At 41.0% G+C, this 13,823-nt stretch overlaps 1 protein-coding gene across 1 annotated transcript in view; it reads left to right on the forward strand.

Moving 5' to 3' along the window:
* SAMHD1 (SAM and HD domain containing deoxynucleoside triphosphate triphosphohydrolase 1) overlaps nucleotides 1-13,823 on the forward strand; it is a 615,063-nt gene that overhangs the window by 532,740 nt on the left and 68,500 nt on the right. The window contains exons 15-16 of the mRNA XM_053715954.1: nucleotides 4,868-4,972; nucleotides 5,456-5,593. Of these exons, the coding sequence (XP_053571929.1) occupies nucleotides 4,868-4,972; nucleotides 5,456-5,593 (243 nt within the window). The remainder of the gene's footprint in view (nucleotides 1-4,867; nucleotides 4,973-5,455; nucleotides 5,594-13,823) is intronic.

A 13,823-nucleotide genomic window follows, 5' to 3' on the forward strand; every position in this document is an offset into this window, starting at 1 on the left:
CAACAACATTAGTAGAGAAATTGTGGTTCCTTCATTATGTCCTAATCCTAAGAATTCTAAGGAGAAATCGTTGCATTCTTTAGATGTTGTTAGAGCTTTGAAATATTATGTTGAAGCTACGAAATCTTTTCGTAAGACTTCTAGTCTATTTGTTATCTTTTCCGGTTCTAGAAAAGGCCAGAAAGCTTCTGCCATTTCTTTGGCATCTTGGTTGAAATCTTTAATTCATCTTGCTTATGTTGAGTCGGGTAAGACTCCGCCTCAGAGAATTACAGCTCATTCTACTAGGTCAGTTTCTACTTCCTGGGCGTTTAGGAATGAAGCTTCGGTTGACCAGATCTGCAAAGCAGCTACTTGGTCCTCTTTGCATACTTTTACTAAATTCTACCATTTTGATGTATTTTCTTCTTCTGAAGCAGTCTTTGGTAGAAAAGTACTTCAGGCAGCGGTTTCAGTTTGAATCTTCTGCTTATGTTTTTCGTTAAACTTTATTTTGGGTGTGGATTTTTCAGCAGGAATTGGCTGTCTTTATTTTATCCCTCCCTCTCTAGTGACTCTTGTGTGGAAAGATCCACTTCTTGGGTAGTCATTATCCCATACGTCACTAGCTCATGGACTCTTGCTAATTACATGAAAGAAAACATAATTTATGTAAGAACTTACCTGATAAATTCATTTCTTTCATATTAGCAAGAGTCCATGAGGCCCGCCCTTTTTTTGTGGTGGTTATGATTTTGTATAAAGCACAATTATTCCAATTCCTTATTTTATATGCTTTCACACTTTTTTTCTTATCACCCCACTTCTTGGCTATTCGTTAAACTGAATTGTGGGTGTGGTGAGGGGTGTATTTATAGGCATTTTGAGGTTTGGGAAACTTTGCCCCTCTTGGTAGGAATGTATATCCCATACGTCACTAGCTCATGGACTCTTGCTAATATGAAAGAAATGAATTTATCAGGTAAGTTCTTACATAAATTATGTTTTTATCCAAAATGCCTACATATCAGAAAGCGCGATTGCTCTGTTTTAAACACTGAAGAGCAGGAGGGTGCTGATGATAATTGTTCTGTCATACCCTCACACCAATCTGAAGTGACCATGAGGGAGGTTTTGTCAGATGGGGAAATTTCAGATTCAGAAAAAATTTCTCAACAAGCTGAACCTGATGTTGTGACATTTAAATTTAAATTAGAACATCTCCGCGCACTGCTTAAAGAGGTGTTATCTACTCTGGATGATTGTGACAACTTGGTCATTCCAGAGAAATTATGTAAGATGGACAAGTTCCTAGAGGTTCCGGTGCACCCCAACGCTTTTCCTATACCCAAGCGGGTGGCGGACATAGTGAATAAGGAGTGGGAAAAGCCCGGCATACCCTTTGTTCCCCCCCCTATATTTAAGAAATGATTTCCTATGGTCGACCCCAGAAAGGACTTATGGCAGACAGTCCCTAAGGTCGAGGGGGCAGACCAATTCAGACCAATTTTGGATTTGAAGATCCTAAACAAATTTCTCAGGGTACCATCGTTCAAGATGGAAACCATTTGAACGATTCTACCCACTATCCAGGAAGGTCAATTTATGACTACCTTGGATCTAAAGGATGCCTACATATTCCTATCCACAAAGAACATCATCAGTTCCTAAGGTTCGCCTTTCTGGACAAACATTACCAGTTTGTGGCCCTCCCATTCGGGTTAGATACTGCTCCAAGGATTTTCACAAAGGTACTAGGGTCCCTTCTAGCGGTTCTAAGACCTAGGGGCATTGCAGTAGTACCTTACTTGGACGACATTCTAATACAAGCGTCGTCCCTGTCAAAAGCAAAGGCTCATACAGACATCGTTCTGGCCTTTCTCAGATCACACGGATGGAAGGTGAACATAGAAAAAAGTTCTCTGTCTCCGTCAACAAGAGTTCCCTTCTTGGGAACAATAATAGATTCCTTAGAAATGAGGATTTTTCTGACAGAGGTCAGAAAGTCAAAACTTCTAAGCACTTGTCAAGTTCTTCATTCTGTTCCACGTCCTTCCATAGCGCAGTGCAAGGAAGTAGTAGGGTTGATGGTTGCAGCAATGGACATAGTTCCTTTTGCCCGAATTCATCTAAGACCATTACAACTGTGCATGCTCAAACAGTGGAATGGGGACTATACAGACTTGTCTCCAATGATTCAGGTAGATCAGAAGACCAGAGATTCACTCCGTTGGTGGCTGACCCTGGACCATCTATCCCAGGGAATGAGCTTCCGCAGACCAGAGTGGGTCATTGTCACGACCGACGCCAGTCTAGTGGGCTGGGGCGTGGTCTGGGAATCCCTGAAAGCTCAGGGACTATGGTCTCGGGAAGAGTCTCTTCTCCCGATAAACATTCTGGAACTAAGAGCGATCTTCAATGCTCTCAGGGCTTGGCCTCAGCTAGCAAAGGCCAGATTCATAAGATTCCAATCAGACAACATGACGACCGTTGCGTATATCAATCATCAGGGGGGAACAAGGAGTTCCCTGGCGATGAAAGAAGTGACCAAAATAATTCAATGGGCGGAGGATCACTCCTGCCACCTATCTGCGATCCACATCCCAGGTGTGGAAAACTGGGAAGCGGATTATCTGAGTCGTCAGACATTCCATCCGGGGGAGTGGGAACTCCACCCGGAGATCTTTGCTCAATTATGGGGCATTCCGGACATGGATCTGATGGCGTCTCGTCAGAACTTCAAGGTTTCTTGCTACGGGTCCAGATCCAGGGATCCCAAGGCGACTCTAGTAGATGCACTAGTAGCACCTTGGACCTTCAACCTAGCTTATGTATTTCCACCGTTTCCTCTCATTCCCAGGCTGGTAGCCAGGATCAAACAGGAGAGGGCCTCGATGATCTTAATAGCTCCTGCGTGGCCACGCAGGACTTGGTATGCAGACCTGGTGAATATGTCATCGGTTCCACCATGGAAGCTACCTTTGAGACAGGACCTTCTTGTTCAGGGTCCATTCGAACATCCAAATCTGGTCTCCCTCCAGCTGACGGCTTGGAGATTGAACGCTTGATTCTATCAAAGCGTGGGTTTTCAGATTCTGTGATAGATACTCTGGTTCAGGCCAGAAAACCGATAACTAGAAAGATTTACCATAAAATATGGAAAAGATATATCTGTTGGTGTGAATCCAAAGGATTCCCATGGAATAAGATAAAAATTCCTAAGATTCTCTCCTTTCTACAAGAAGGTTTGGAGAAAGGATTATCTGCAAGTTCTCTAAAGGGACAGATCTCTGCTTTATCTGTCTTACTACACAAAAGACTGGCAGCTGTGCCAGATGTTCAAGCATTTGTTCAGGCTCTGGTTAGGATCAAACCTGTTTACAGACCTTTGACTCCTCCCTGGAGTCTAAATCTAGTTCTTTCAGTTCTTCAAGGGGTTCCGTTTGAACCTTTACATTCCATAGATATTAAGTTACTATCTTGGAAAGTTTTGTTTTTGGTTGCTATTTCTTCTGCTAGAAGAGTTTCAGAGTTATCTGCTCTGCAGTGTTCTCCGCCCTATCTGGTGTTCCATGCAGATAAGGTAGTTTTGCGTACTAAGCCTAGTTTTCTTCCAAAGGTTGTTTCTAACAAGAATATTAACCAGGAGATAGTTGTACCTTCTTTATGTCCGAATCCAGTTTCAAAGAAGGAACGTTTGTTACACAATTTGGACGTAGTCCGTGCTCTAAAATTCTATTTAGAGGCTACAAAAGATTTCAGACAAACATCTTCTTTGTTTGTTGTTTATTCTGGTAAAAGGAGAGGTCAAAAAGAGACTTCTACCTCTCTTTCCTTTTGGCTTAAAAGCATCATCCGATTGGCTTATGAGACTGCCGGATGGCAGCCTCCTGAAAGAATCACAGCTCACTCCACTAGGGCTGTGGCTTCCACATGGGCCTTCAAGAACGAGGCTTCTGTTGACCAGATATGTAAGGCAGCGACTTGGTCTTCACTGCACACTTTTGCCAAATTTTACAAATTTTATACTTTTGCTTCTTCGGAGGCTATTTTTGGAAGAAAGGTTTTGCAAGCCGTGGTGCCTTCCGTTTAGGTAACCTGATTTGCTCCCTCCCTTCATCCGTGTCCTAAAGCTTTGGTATTGGTTCCCACAAGTAAGGATGACGCCGTGGACCGGACACACCAATGTTGGAGAAAACAGAATTTATGCTTACCTGATAAATTACTTTCTCCAACGGTGTGTTCGGTCCACGGCCCGCCCTGGTTTTTTAATCAGGTCTGATGAATTATTTTCTCTAACTACAGTCACCACGGTACCATATGGTTTCTCCTATATTTTTCCTCCTGTCCGTCGGTCGAATGACTGGGGTGGGCGGAGCCTAGGAGGGACTATATGGCCAGCTTTGCTGGGACTCTTTGCCATTTCCTGTTGGGGAAGAGATATTCCCACAAGTAAGGATGACGCCGTGGACCGGACACACCGTTGGAGAAAGTAATTTATCAGGTAAGCATAAATTCTGTTTTTAAAGCGACAATATGGTCAGCCTATATAAGTATGTGTAGTCTAATTCTTAACCGATTCCCTAAGATGGAACTATTCTAAAAAGGAATAGATAAACTTTGAGAAACATTTTTTTTAGATTATGACCATTTCTCATGTATTTATTTTTCAGAATATCCTTCAGAGAATTTGACTTTTCTGCTCAATTTTGCTTACTAAATGAAATGATGTAATTTTTTTTTAACCTTATTTATTAGTAAGCAAAGTTCATCATAGTATCTATAATAATTGATCTATTATGGAAATATATTGGCCGTTTTCCAAGTTACGGTATACGGTTATGCATATCCATGCCTGAAAGATACTTAACAGATGTCTCATCTGTAGGTTATTCAAATGGATTATGGTATGAAAGAAAAGAACCCAATTAACAACGTGAGATTTTACTGCAAGTCTGACCCAACAAAAGCCATAAAAATTCGAAAGGATCAGGTACGTGTTGTGATAAACTATCAGATTTTTGTTCCAGAGTGTGCAGTGCCAGCTCGCCACAGATCTAAAATAGAATATATCTAATCCTGCCCAATGATAATTCACCATTTGGCCAATGATTTTCATTGTAGCCTTTGGGTAGAGAAGTTACAAAAACTGATGTAAAAAAACTTCTATTATACTTATTAAAGAGCCCTAATTTTACATTTATTACAAAGATATTAATATTCTATTGTAAATCTTTACATATATATATATATTCACATACATACATGAATTACCTTACATTGTCTTACTTTTCATGCTGCAAGCTCTAGTTTCTGTGATATTTTATTGTTCTCTACTTTTTTTTTTTTTTAACCGTAATTTAGATTGCTTGAGACACTTTAGAGTACATTTTAATAACCCTTATTAACTTTACAGGCAAGAAGGAAGCATTGTCATTACAATGTTTTTTTTTTTTTCTCTCTACAACTTTTCTAGGTGTCTCAGCTTCTGCCAGAAAGATTTGCTGAGCAGATTATCCGCGTTTACTACAAGAAAACTGATGAAAAAAGCCTAGAGATTGCAAAAAGATATTTTGTTCAATGGTGCATGGACAGAGACTTCTCCAAACCTCAGGTTTGTTTTGGTATTGCAAACATCTATCCAATGCCAACATAACAAGACTATTGCAGTAAGTAGTAAGAGCTTTTATTGGAATTATGATGTGTTGAGATGGACAAGCTTTTTAAAGAGTTCTCTATCTTCTGAAGTAATGCTGATAAATATGAAACTCAAAAAAACATGCCCTTTAAAATGTACGGTTAGTCCATTTAAAGGTATTACTTACTGCAATACTCATCATTTTGGTATCTGAATCACTTGCACAAACTGTTTCAATCAACAAAACACCTGGCTGTAAATAAAACACTAGACTTGTTACCTTTTCTATTTCTATCTTACAAGCTATTCCTATTTCAACATCTGTAGGTGTTTTAACTAAATAGTACCATAGGCCCTTATGGAAAGACATCTTTCTAAAGGAAAAAATGCATGAGAAACGCATGAATACAGATCCAAGCTATACAGCAGGAATAATGTGTATGTAGTCACGTGTATTGTTGCAACACCTTGGCAGCCATTTTGTTACAATTGCTATTCAAAAAAACACAACAGCAAATCACTAGCCCTCTGCAGTGGTTTGTGTGTAAAAAACACGTGCTCTTCAGAGTTATTCTAGTACAGTATTTTATGTTATTGGAATACTGCATTTATTGTTTCAATTTGACAAATTCAAATACAGCAGGCATCAGTACATGTGAAATAAGAATCATTCTGTTGCTGCATTTATGTTTGAATAGGTATTATGTATTGAAGTTTTCCTATATTTTTCCATAAAACTTACAATAATACGAGCAATAAGAAAATGTTCTTATTTGTTAGAGCAGCTTATTATTGTACTCTTGCTTGCATAACTTACAGAGGGGTTAAACCCATAGTAAAAGTAAGCTCTAGATAAACAATGTACTTCTGCTCTAGCACTGAACATAACTGGTGATTGATGATGGCTATACCCACATACTTTGTCAGGTTGTTTTCAGCTTAGACAGGAGAGGAATGTGACTCCCACACTCGTTGTCATACTCCACTGCTTGCTCTCTTTCTGAAATGGGGGGTTAATCGCTCCTATTGAATTCATAAAATGTCTATTGCCGCTTATGAACAACATTTACTCCATTACAATAGGCAGCAGAAGTCAAATATTGCTTTACCTGTATTAATGGGATTTAGAATACATATGTATATGTACATTAAATAATCACCTTTACTGAACATGTGGCTTAACCATTCAGATATCTGTATTTTAATCCACCAAAATATATTTTATTTCATTTTATCTCACAAAACACCTGTAAATGTTTTTCCATCTTCCCACCCCAGATAGTACATATTAAACACTTTGGGGCCCATTTCCAGAGTGTGTCCCCTTTTAGTGATTTAAATGCTGCTTTTCAGTCTGACACTGATGTATACTACAGATTGCTAATATTTTAAACTTTATGAGCTTAGATTTTGTTCAACTACTCCACCTAATGTGTTTTTCTATGGTCATCATGGCAACCAGTGCTATAACCTTCACAACTGAGGTTCTAATCTAAAAAATTTTTTTTATCTCCATTAGATAGAAAGTACTGATTGCAATCTGATCTCTGAGAATCTACTACATAAATATATCATTAGCATGGACGAAAAACCTTTTTTATTGTTGAAGATTCTTAACTTAAAAATAACATTTCTTTCCTAAGATATGGTGAGTCCACAACGTCCTTAGTTACTGTTGGCAATATCGCTCCTGGCCAGCAGAAGAAGGCAGGAGGAGGCAAAAAGCTGTTAAGTATCCCTCCCCTACCCACAATCCCCAGTCATTCTCTTTGCCTTCAGTGCAAGGAGGAGGTGGTTTGGTGTCTGTTAAAGAATATTCTTCAATCAAGTTTTTATTATTTTGAAAGCCAGAGTATGCTTGCTCTTATCTTTCCTGTCAAGACTGGGTCTAACTGTACTCCACGCTAGTCTCTTCAGTAGGGCTGTGGTAGCTTTCAAGCAGTTAGGAACTTGTGGGGTGGGCCTCACTGCGTTTTCCTAACAAGTTGCTGCCCTTACATAGAAAGCCAGAGTAGGTTTACTCTGTCCTCTCTTGTTTTTCACAGGTCTCTGTGGAGAGTGGCTTCCTCTCATACCGGGTGAGCTGTCCTCCTGCCGGACAGCCAAAGGTGCAGGTAAGTGCCATTTTTGTTTATTTGTGAAGAAACAGAAGACTCTGGCACTACAGTGTACAGCTGCACGTTATCTGGGACTTTATTCCTGCACTAACGAGAATCATTTGGCAGGGAGCAGGCACTGGGGCTTTAGAGAGTGTGTGGTGGTTTCACTGGTGGCTCAGTATTTTAGTGGGGACCTGATAACATGGGTCTGGTCTCTTTTTAAGATTTATTCATAGACATATCACGGAACGAAATTCTTTGTATTTTTTTTAATGACCGATGGGACCGCCTTCGTTGTAACTGAAGGAGATGGACTTTCTCTGAGGCGGTATTTTGCCATAAAGCGTGCGATTTATTACGCCCGATTTATTATGTGGCGTAGCCTTTAGTGGAAGTGGTTTCGTCTAGCCTCTGCAGAAACAGAGCGTTTAGAGTCTACAGGCTCCATTTTTCAGTTTTACAGCCGGATTTCGATCCCGGAGTACAGTTGGGGCAGATAGGCACCTCAGTAGAGGCACCCTGTTTTTAGACTGAATTGCATATAAAGTTTTGGCCTTTGATTTTCCTCATCATTTATCTATCAAACTAAGTAGGAGGTTTTGTTATATCTTATTTTTCATTCACATTTACTTTAGGAACAAATGCTCTTAAAGGGACCGTTTCTTCTACAAGACACGACGAGTCCACAGATTTCATCCTTACTTGTGGGATATTATCCTCCTGCTAACAGGAAGTGGCAAAGAGCACCACAGCAGAGCTTTATATATAGCTCCTCCCTTCCCTCCACCCCCAGTCATTCTCTTTGCCTGTGTTAGTACTAGGAAGAGGTAAAGTGAAGTGTTAGTTTTAGTTTCTTCAATCAAGAAGTGTTTTATTTTAAATGGTACCGGTGAGTACTATTTTCCTCAGGGGGATATGGAAGAAGATTTATGCCCTGAGGATGATGATCTTAGCAGATGTAACTAAGATCCATGTTGGTTCCCACAGAGCTTCTGAAGGTAATACAAGAGACATCTTAAGTGGGGAGAACGGTTTCATGCTACAAGCAGCATTGAGGTATTTGCAGCCCTTTATTTCTGAGGAGACTTGGTATATCAGAACTGGCTGACATTTATTTCCCTGCAAGGGAAGGGGTAAGTAGAAGACCTGTAAAACAAAGGGTATTACTGAGAAATCTGTGCTTATTTTCTTTTATTGACATATTGGGCTAAGCATTTATCATGGGCTTAAAAGCATTATAAAGGGACACTGGGAGACAGCTTAACGTTTTTTTATTTCAAATAAACAGTATGGCTGTATTTTGTGTGTGCTTAGGGGTAAAACAGTTCCACATGGCTTTATTGTCTAAACCGCTTCTCCATGCGGTTGTGCAGTCCTATGCGATCGTCGTCCATGATGGGCGGGGCTTATTTTCGTGCGCTCAGACGCGCACTTTACTCTGGCTGAGAAGGCAGCAGGCATTAGCTCTGGTTGAGCCTAGACTGGTGTTCTGTTAACCGGATTGTTGTAGAGTCATTTTGCAGTACCCTGGGGGCAGGTAGGCGCCACAGCAGAGCTGTTGCGAGGTGCAGGGGTTATTTTTGACATATTTGTGACTATAAATACCTTTTAGAGGTTAATTTCTCCCCTTACTCTTGGGGTGCAATAATTTTTGGAGCCATTGATTAGGTGTAGTTAATTTTTAAGAGTAAATTAACGTTTTGAAGCAGTTTTGGAAAATTTGTGCGCTTTTTTATTTCTTAAAGGCGCAGTACACGTTTCTCAAAAAATTGTTTAAATCAATAAATAAAGTGTTTAATGACTATTGTGGTTATTACTAGTCTGTTCAACATGTCTGACATTGAGGAATCTCATTGTTCTATGTGTTTAGAAGCCATTGTGGAACCCCCTTTTACATTGTGTACCTCTTGTACTGAAAGGGCCTTACATTGTAAAAAGCATATTTTAGGTAAAGAAAGTGTGCCTAAGGATGATTCTCAATCTGCAGAGAACCAGGATATGCCATCCAATTCTCCCCAAGTATCACAACCTTTAACACCCACACAAGCGTCGCCAAGTACCTCTAGTGCGTCTAATTCTTTTACTCTGCAGGAGATAGCTGCAGTTATGTCAACTACCCTTACAGAGGTATTATATAAATTACCAGTGTAACAGGGTAAACGCAGTAGGTCAGGTATTAATGTGAATACTAAATCCTTTGATGCTTTATTGGCTATTTCCGATGTACCCTCACAGTGCTCTGAGTTGGGGGTCAGGGAATTGCTGTCTGAGGGAGAACTTTCAGACTCAGGAAATGTGTTACCTCAGACAGATTCGGACGTGATGTTGTTTAAATTTAAGCTTGAACACCTCCGCCTGTTACTTCGGGAGGTTTTAGTGACTCTGGATGATTGTGACACCACCAGAGAAATTGTGTAAGATGGACAAATATTTAGAGGTACCTAATGATGTTTTTCCGGTTCCTAAAAGAATTTCGGAAATTGTAAAAAAGGAATGGGATAGACCAGGCATACCATTCTCTCCCCCTCCTAATTTTAAGAAAATGTTTCCCATATCAGACACCATTCGGGACTCTTGGCAAACGGTCCCTAAGGTGGAGGGAGCTATATCTACCCTGGCTATACCTATTGAAGACAGTTGTGCTTTTAAAGACCCTATGGATAAAAAGTTAGAGGGTCTTCTAAAGAAATTATTTATTCATCAGGGTTTTCTTTTACAACCTACGGCTTGCATTGTTCCAGTTACTACTGCAGCAGCTTTTTGGTTTGATGCTCTAGAAGAGTCTCTGAAGGTTGAGACTCCATTAGATGACATTTTGGATAGAATTAGCTAATTAGCTAATTCTTTTATTACTGCTGCCGCTTTTCAAATTGCTAAATTAGCGGCGAAAAATGCAGGATTTGCCATTTTAGCGCGTAGAGCGTTATGGCTCAAATCTTTGTCTGCTGATGTGTCATCAAAATCTAAGCTTTTAGCTATTCCTTTTAAGGGTAAGACCCTATTCGGGCCTGAATTGAAGGAAATAATTTCTGACATTACTGGAGGTAAAGGCCATGCCCTTCCTCAGGATAAGTCGGTTAAGATGAGGGGTAAACAAAATAATTTTCGTTTCTTTCAAAACTTTAAAGGAGGACTCTCTGTTTCCTCTTCCTCCACAAAGCAGGAAGGGAATTTTGTTCAATCCAAGTCAGTCTGGAGACCCAACCAGGCTTGGAATAAAGGTAAACAATCCAAGAAGCCCGCTGCTGCTACAAAGACAGCATGAAGGGGCGGCCCCCGATCCGGGACCGGATCTAGTAGGGGGCAGACTTTCTTTCTTTGCTCAGGCTTGGGCAACAGACGTTCAGGACCCTTAAGCACTGGAAATTGTGACCCACGGGTATCAACTGGGGATTTTCTCCCAAGAGGGAGATTTCATCTTTCATGATTATCTGTAGACCAGATAAAAAGAGAGGCGTTCTTACGCTGTGTAAAAGACCTCTCTACCATGGGAGTAATTTGTCCCGTTCCAAAACTGGAACAGGGGCAGGGGTTTTACTCAAATCTTTTCGTGGTTCCCAAAAAAGAGGGAACTTTCAGACCCATTTTAGATCTCAAGTGTCTAAACAAGTTTCTCAGAGTTCCATCATTCAAGATGGAGACTATACGAACAATCTTACCAATGATCCAGGAGGGTCAATATTTGACTACCGTGGACTTGAAGGATGCATACCTTCATATCCCTATTCACAAGGATCATCGTCAGTTCCTAAGGTTTGCCTTCCTGGACAAACATTATCAGTTAGTGGCTCTTCCCTTCGGGTTGGCCACAGCACCCAGAATCTTCACAAAGGTTCTAGGGTCTCTTCTAGCGGTTCTCAGACCGCAGGGCATAGCAGTGGCGCCTTATCTGGACGATATTCTGATTCAGGCGTCAACTTATCATTTGACAAAATCTCACACGGACATAGTATTGTCTTTCCTGAGAACTCACAGTTGGAAGGTGAACATAGAAAAGAGTTCACTAGTTCCACGGACAAGGGTTCCCTTCTTGGGGACTCTGATAGACTCGGTAGACATCTAAATTTTTCTGACGGAGGTCAGAAAAACAAAGATTCTAAATACTTGCCGAGCACTTCAATCCATTCCTCGGCCATCAGTGGCTCAGTGTATGGAGGTCATTGGATTAATGGTAGTGGCAATGGACATCATTCCGTTTGCCCGCTTTCGTCTCAGACCACTGCAGCTGTGCATGCTCGGACAGTGGAATGGGGACTATGCAAATTTATCTCCTCAGATAAATCTGGATCAAGAGACCAGAGACTCTCTTCTTTGGTGGTTGTCTCCGTATCATCTGTCCCAGGGGACGTGTTTCCGCAGACCCTCGTGGGTGATAGTGACAACGGACACTAGTCTTCTGGGCTGGGGTGCAGTCTTGAATTCCCTGAAGGCTCAGGGTGTTTGGACTCAGGTGGAGTCTCTACTTCCAATCAATATTCTGGAACTGAGAGCAATATTCAATGCGCTTCAGACATGGCCTCAGTTGGCTTCGGCCAATTTCTTCAGATTCCAGTCGGACAACATCACGACTGTGGTATATATCAATCATCAGGGGGGAACAAGGAGTTCCTTAGTGATGATAGAAGTATACAAGATAATCCGATGGGCGGAGGCCCACTCTTGTTATCTGTCGGAAATCTACATCCCAGCAGTAGAAAACTGGGAAGCGAATTTTCTAAGTCGTCAGACTTTTCATCCGGGGGAGTGTGAACTCCATCCGATGGTGTTTGCTTCATTGATTCGCCAATGGGGCAGACCGGAACTGAATCTGATTGCATCTCGTCAGAATGCCAAGCTTCCACGTTACGGATCCAGGTTGAGGGATCCCCAGGCCGAACTGATAGATGCCTTGGCAGTGCCTTGGTCGTTCAGCCTATCTTATGTGTTTCCACTGTTTCCTCTCCTTCCACGTGTGATTGCTTGAATCAAACAGGAGAGAGCTTCAGTAATCCTGATAGCACCTGTGTGGCCACGCAGGACTTGGTATGCGGATTTAGTGGACATGTCCTCTCTGCCACCGTGGAAACTTCCTTTGAGACAGGACCTTCTCATTCAAGGTCCTTTCCAACATCCAAATCTAATTTCTCTGACTGCTTGGGGATTGAACGCTTGATTTTTTCTATGCGAGGATTCTCTGATTCGGTCATTGATACTTTGATACAGGCTCGAAAGCCTGTCACTAGAAAAATCTATCATAAGATATGGCGTAAATATCTTTATTGGTGTGAATCCAAGGGTTACTCATGGAGTAAAGTTAGGATTCCCAGGATTCTGTCTTTTCTCCAAGAAGGATTGGAGAAAGGGTTATCAGCAAGTTCTTTAAAGGGACAAATTTCTGCTTTGTCAATTTTGCTTCATAAACGTTTGGCAGATGTGCCAGATGTTCAGTCTTTTTGTCAGGCTCTAACTAGAATTAAGCCTGTATTTAGACCAATTACTCCTCCCTGGAGTTTGAATTTAGTTCTTCAAGGGGTTCCGTTTGAACCTGTGCATTCCATAGATATTAAATTGTTATCTTGGAAAGTTCTGTTTTTAGTTGCTATTTCTTCTGCTCAAAGAGTTTCTGAGCTTTCAGCGTTACAATGTGATTCGCCTCATCTTATATTTCATTCTGATAAGGTAGTTTTACGTACCTAACCTGGATTTCTTCCTAAGGTTGTTTCAAATAAGAATATTAATCAGGAAAATGTTCCGTCCTTGTGTCCTAATCCTTCTTCTAAGAAGGAGCGTCTGTTACATAACCTGAACGTGGTCCGTGCCTTGAAGTTTTACTTACAGGCGACTAAGGATTTCCGTCAATCATCTTCATTATTCATTGTTTATTCTGGAAAGCGTAGGGCTCAGAAAGGTACGGCTACCTCTCATTCTTTTTGGCTGAGAAGTATCATCCGCCTGGCATATGAGACTGCTGGACAGCAGCCTCCTGAAAGAATTACGGCTGTGGCTTCCACATGGGCCTTTAAAAACGATGCTTCTGTTGAACAGATTTGTAAGGCTACGACTTGGTCGTCCCTTCATACTTTTTACAAATTTTACAAATTTGATACTTTTGCTTCTTCTTCTGAGGC

Source organism: Bombina bombina, chromosome 1, assembly GCF_027579735.1.
Source record: "Bombina bombina isolate aBomBom1 chromosome 1, aBomBom1.pri, whole genome shotgun sequence".
Lineage (NCBI taxonomy): Eukaryota > Metazoa > Chordata > Amphibia > Anura > Bombinatoridae > Bombina > Bombina bombina.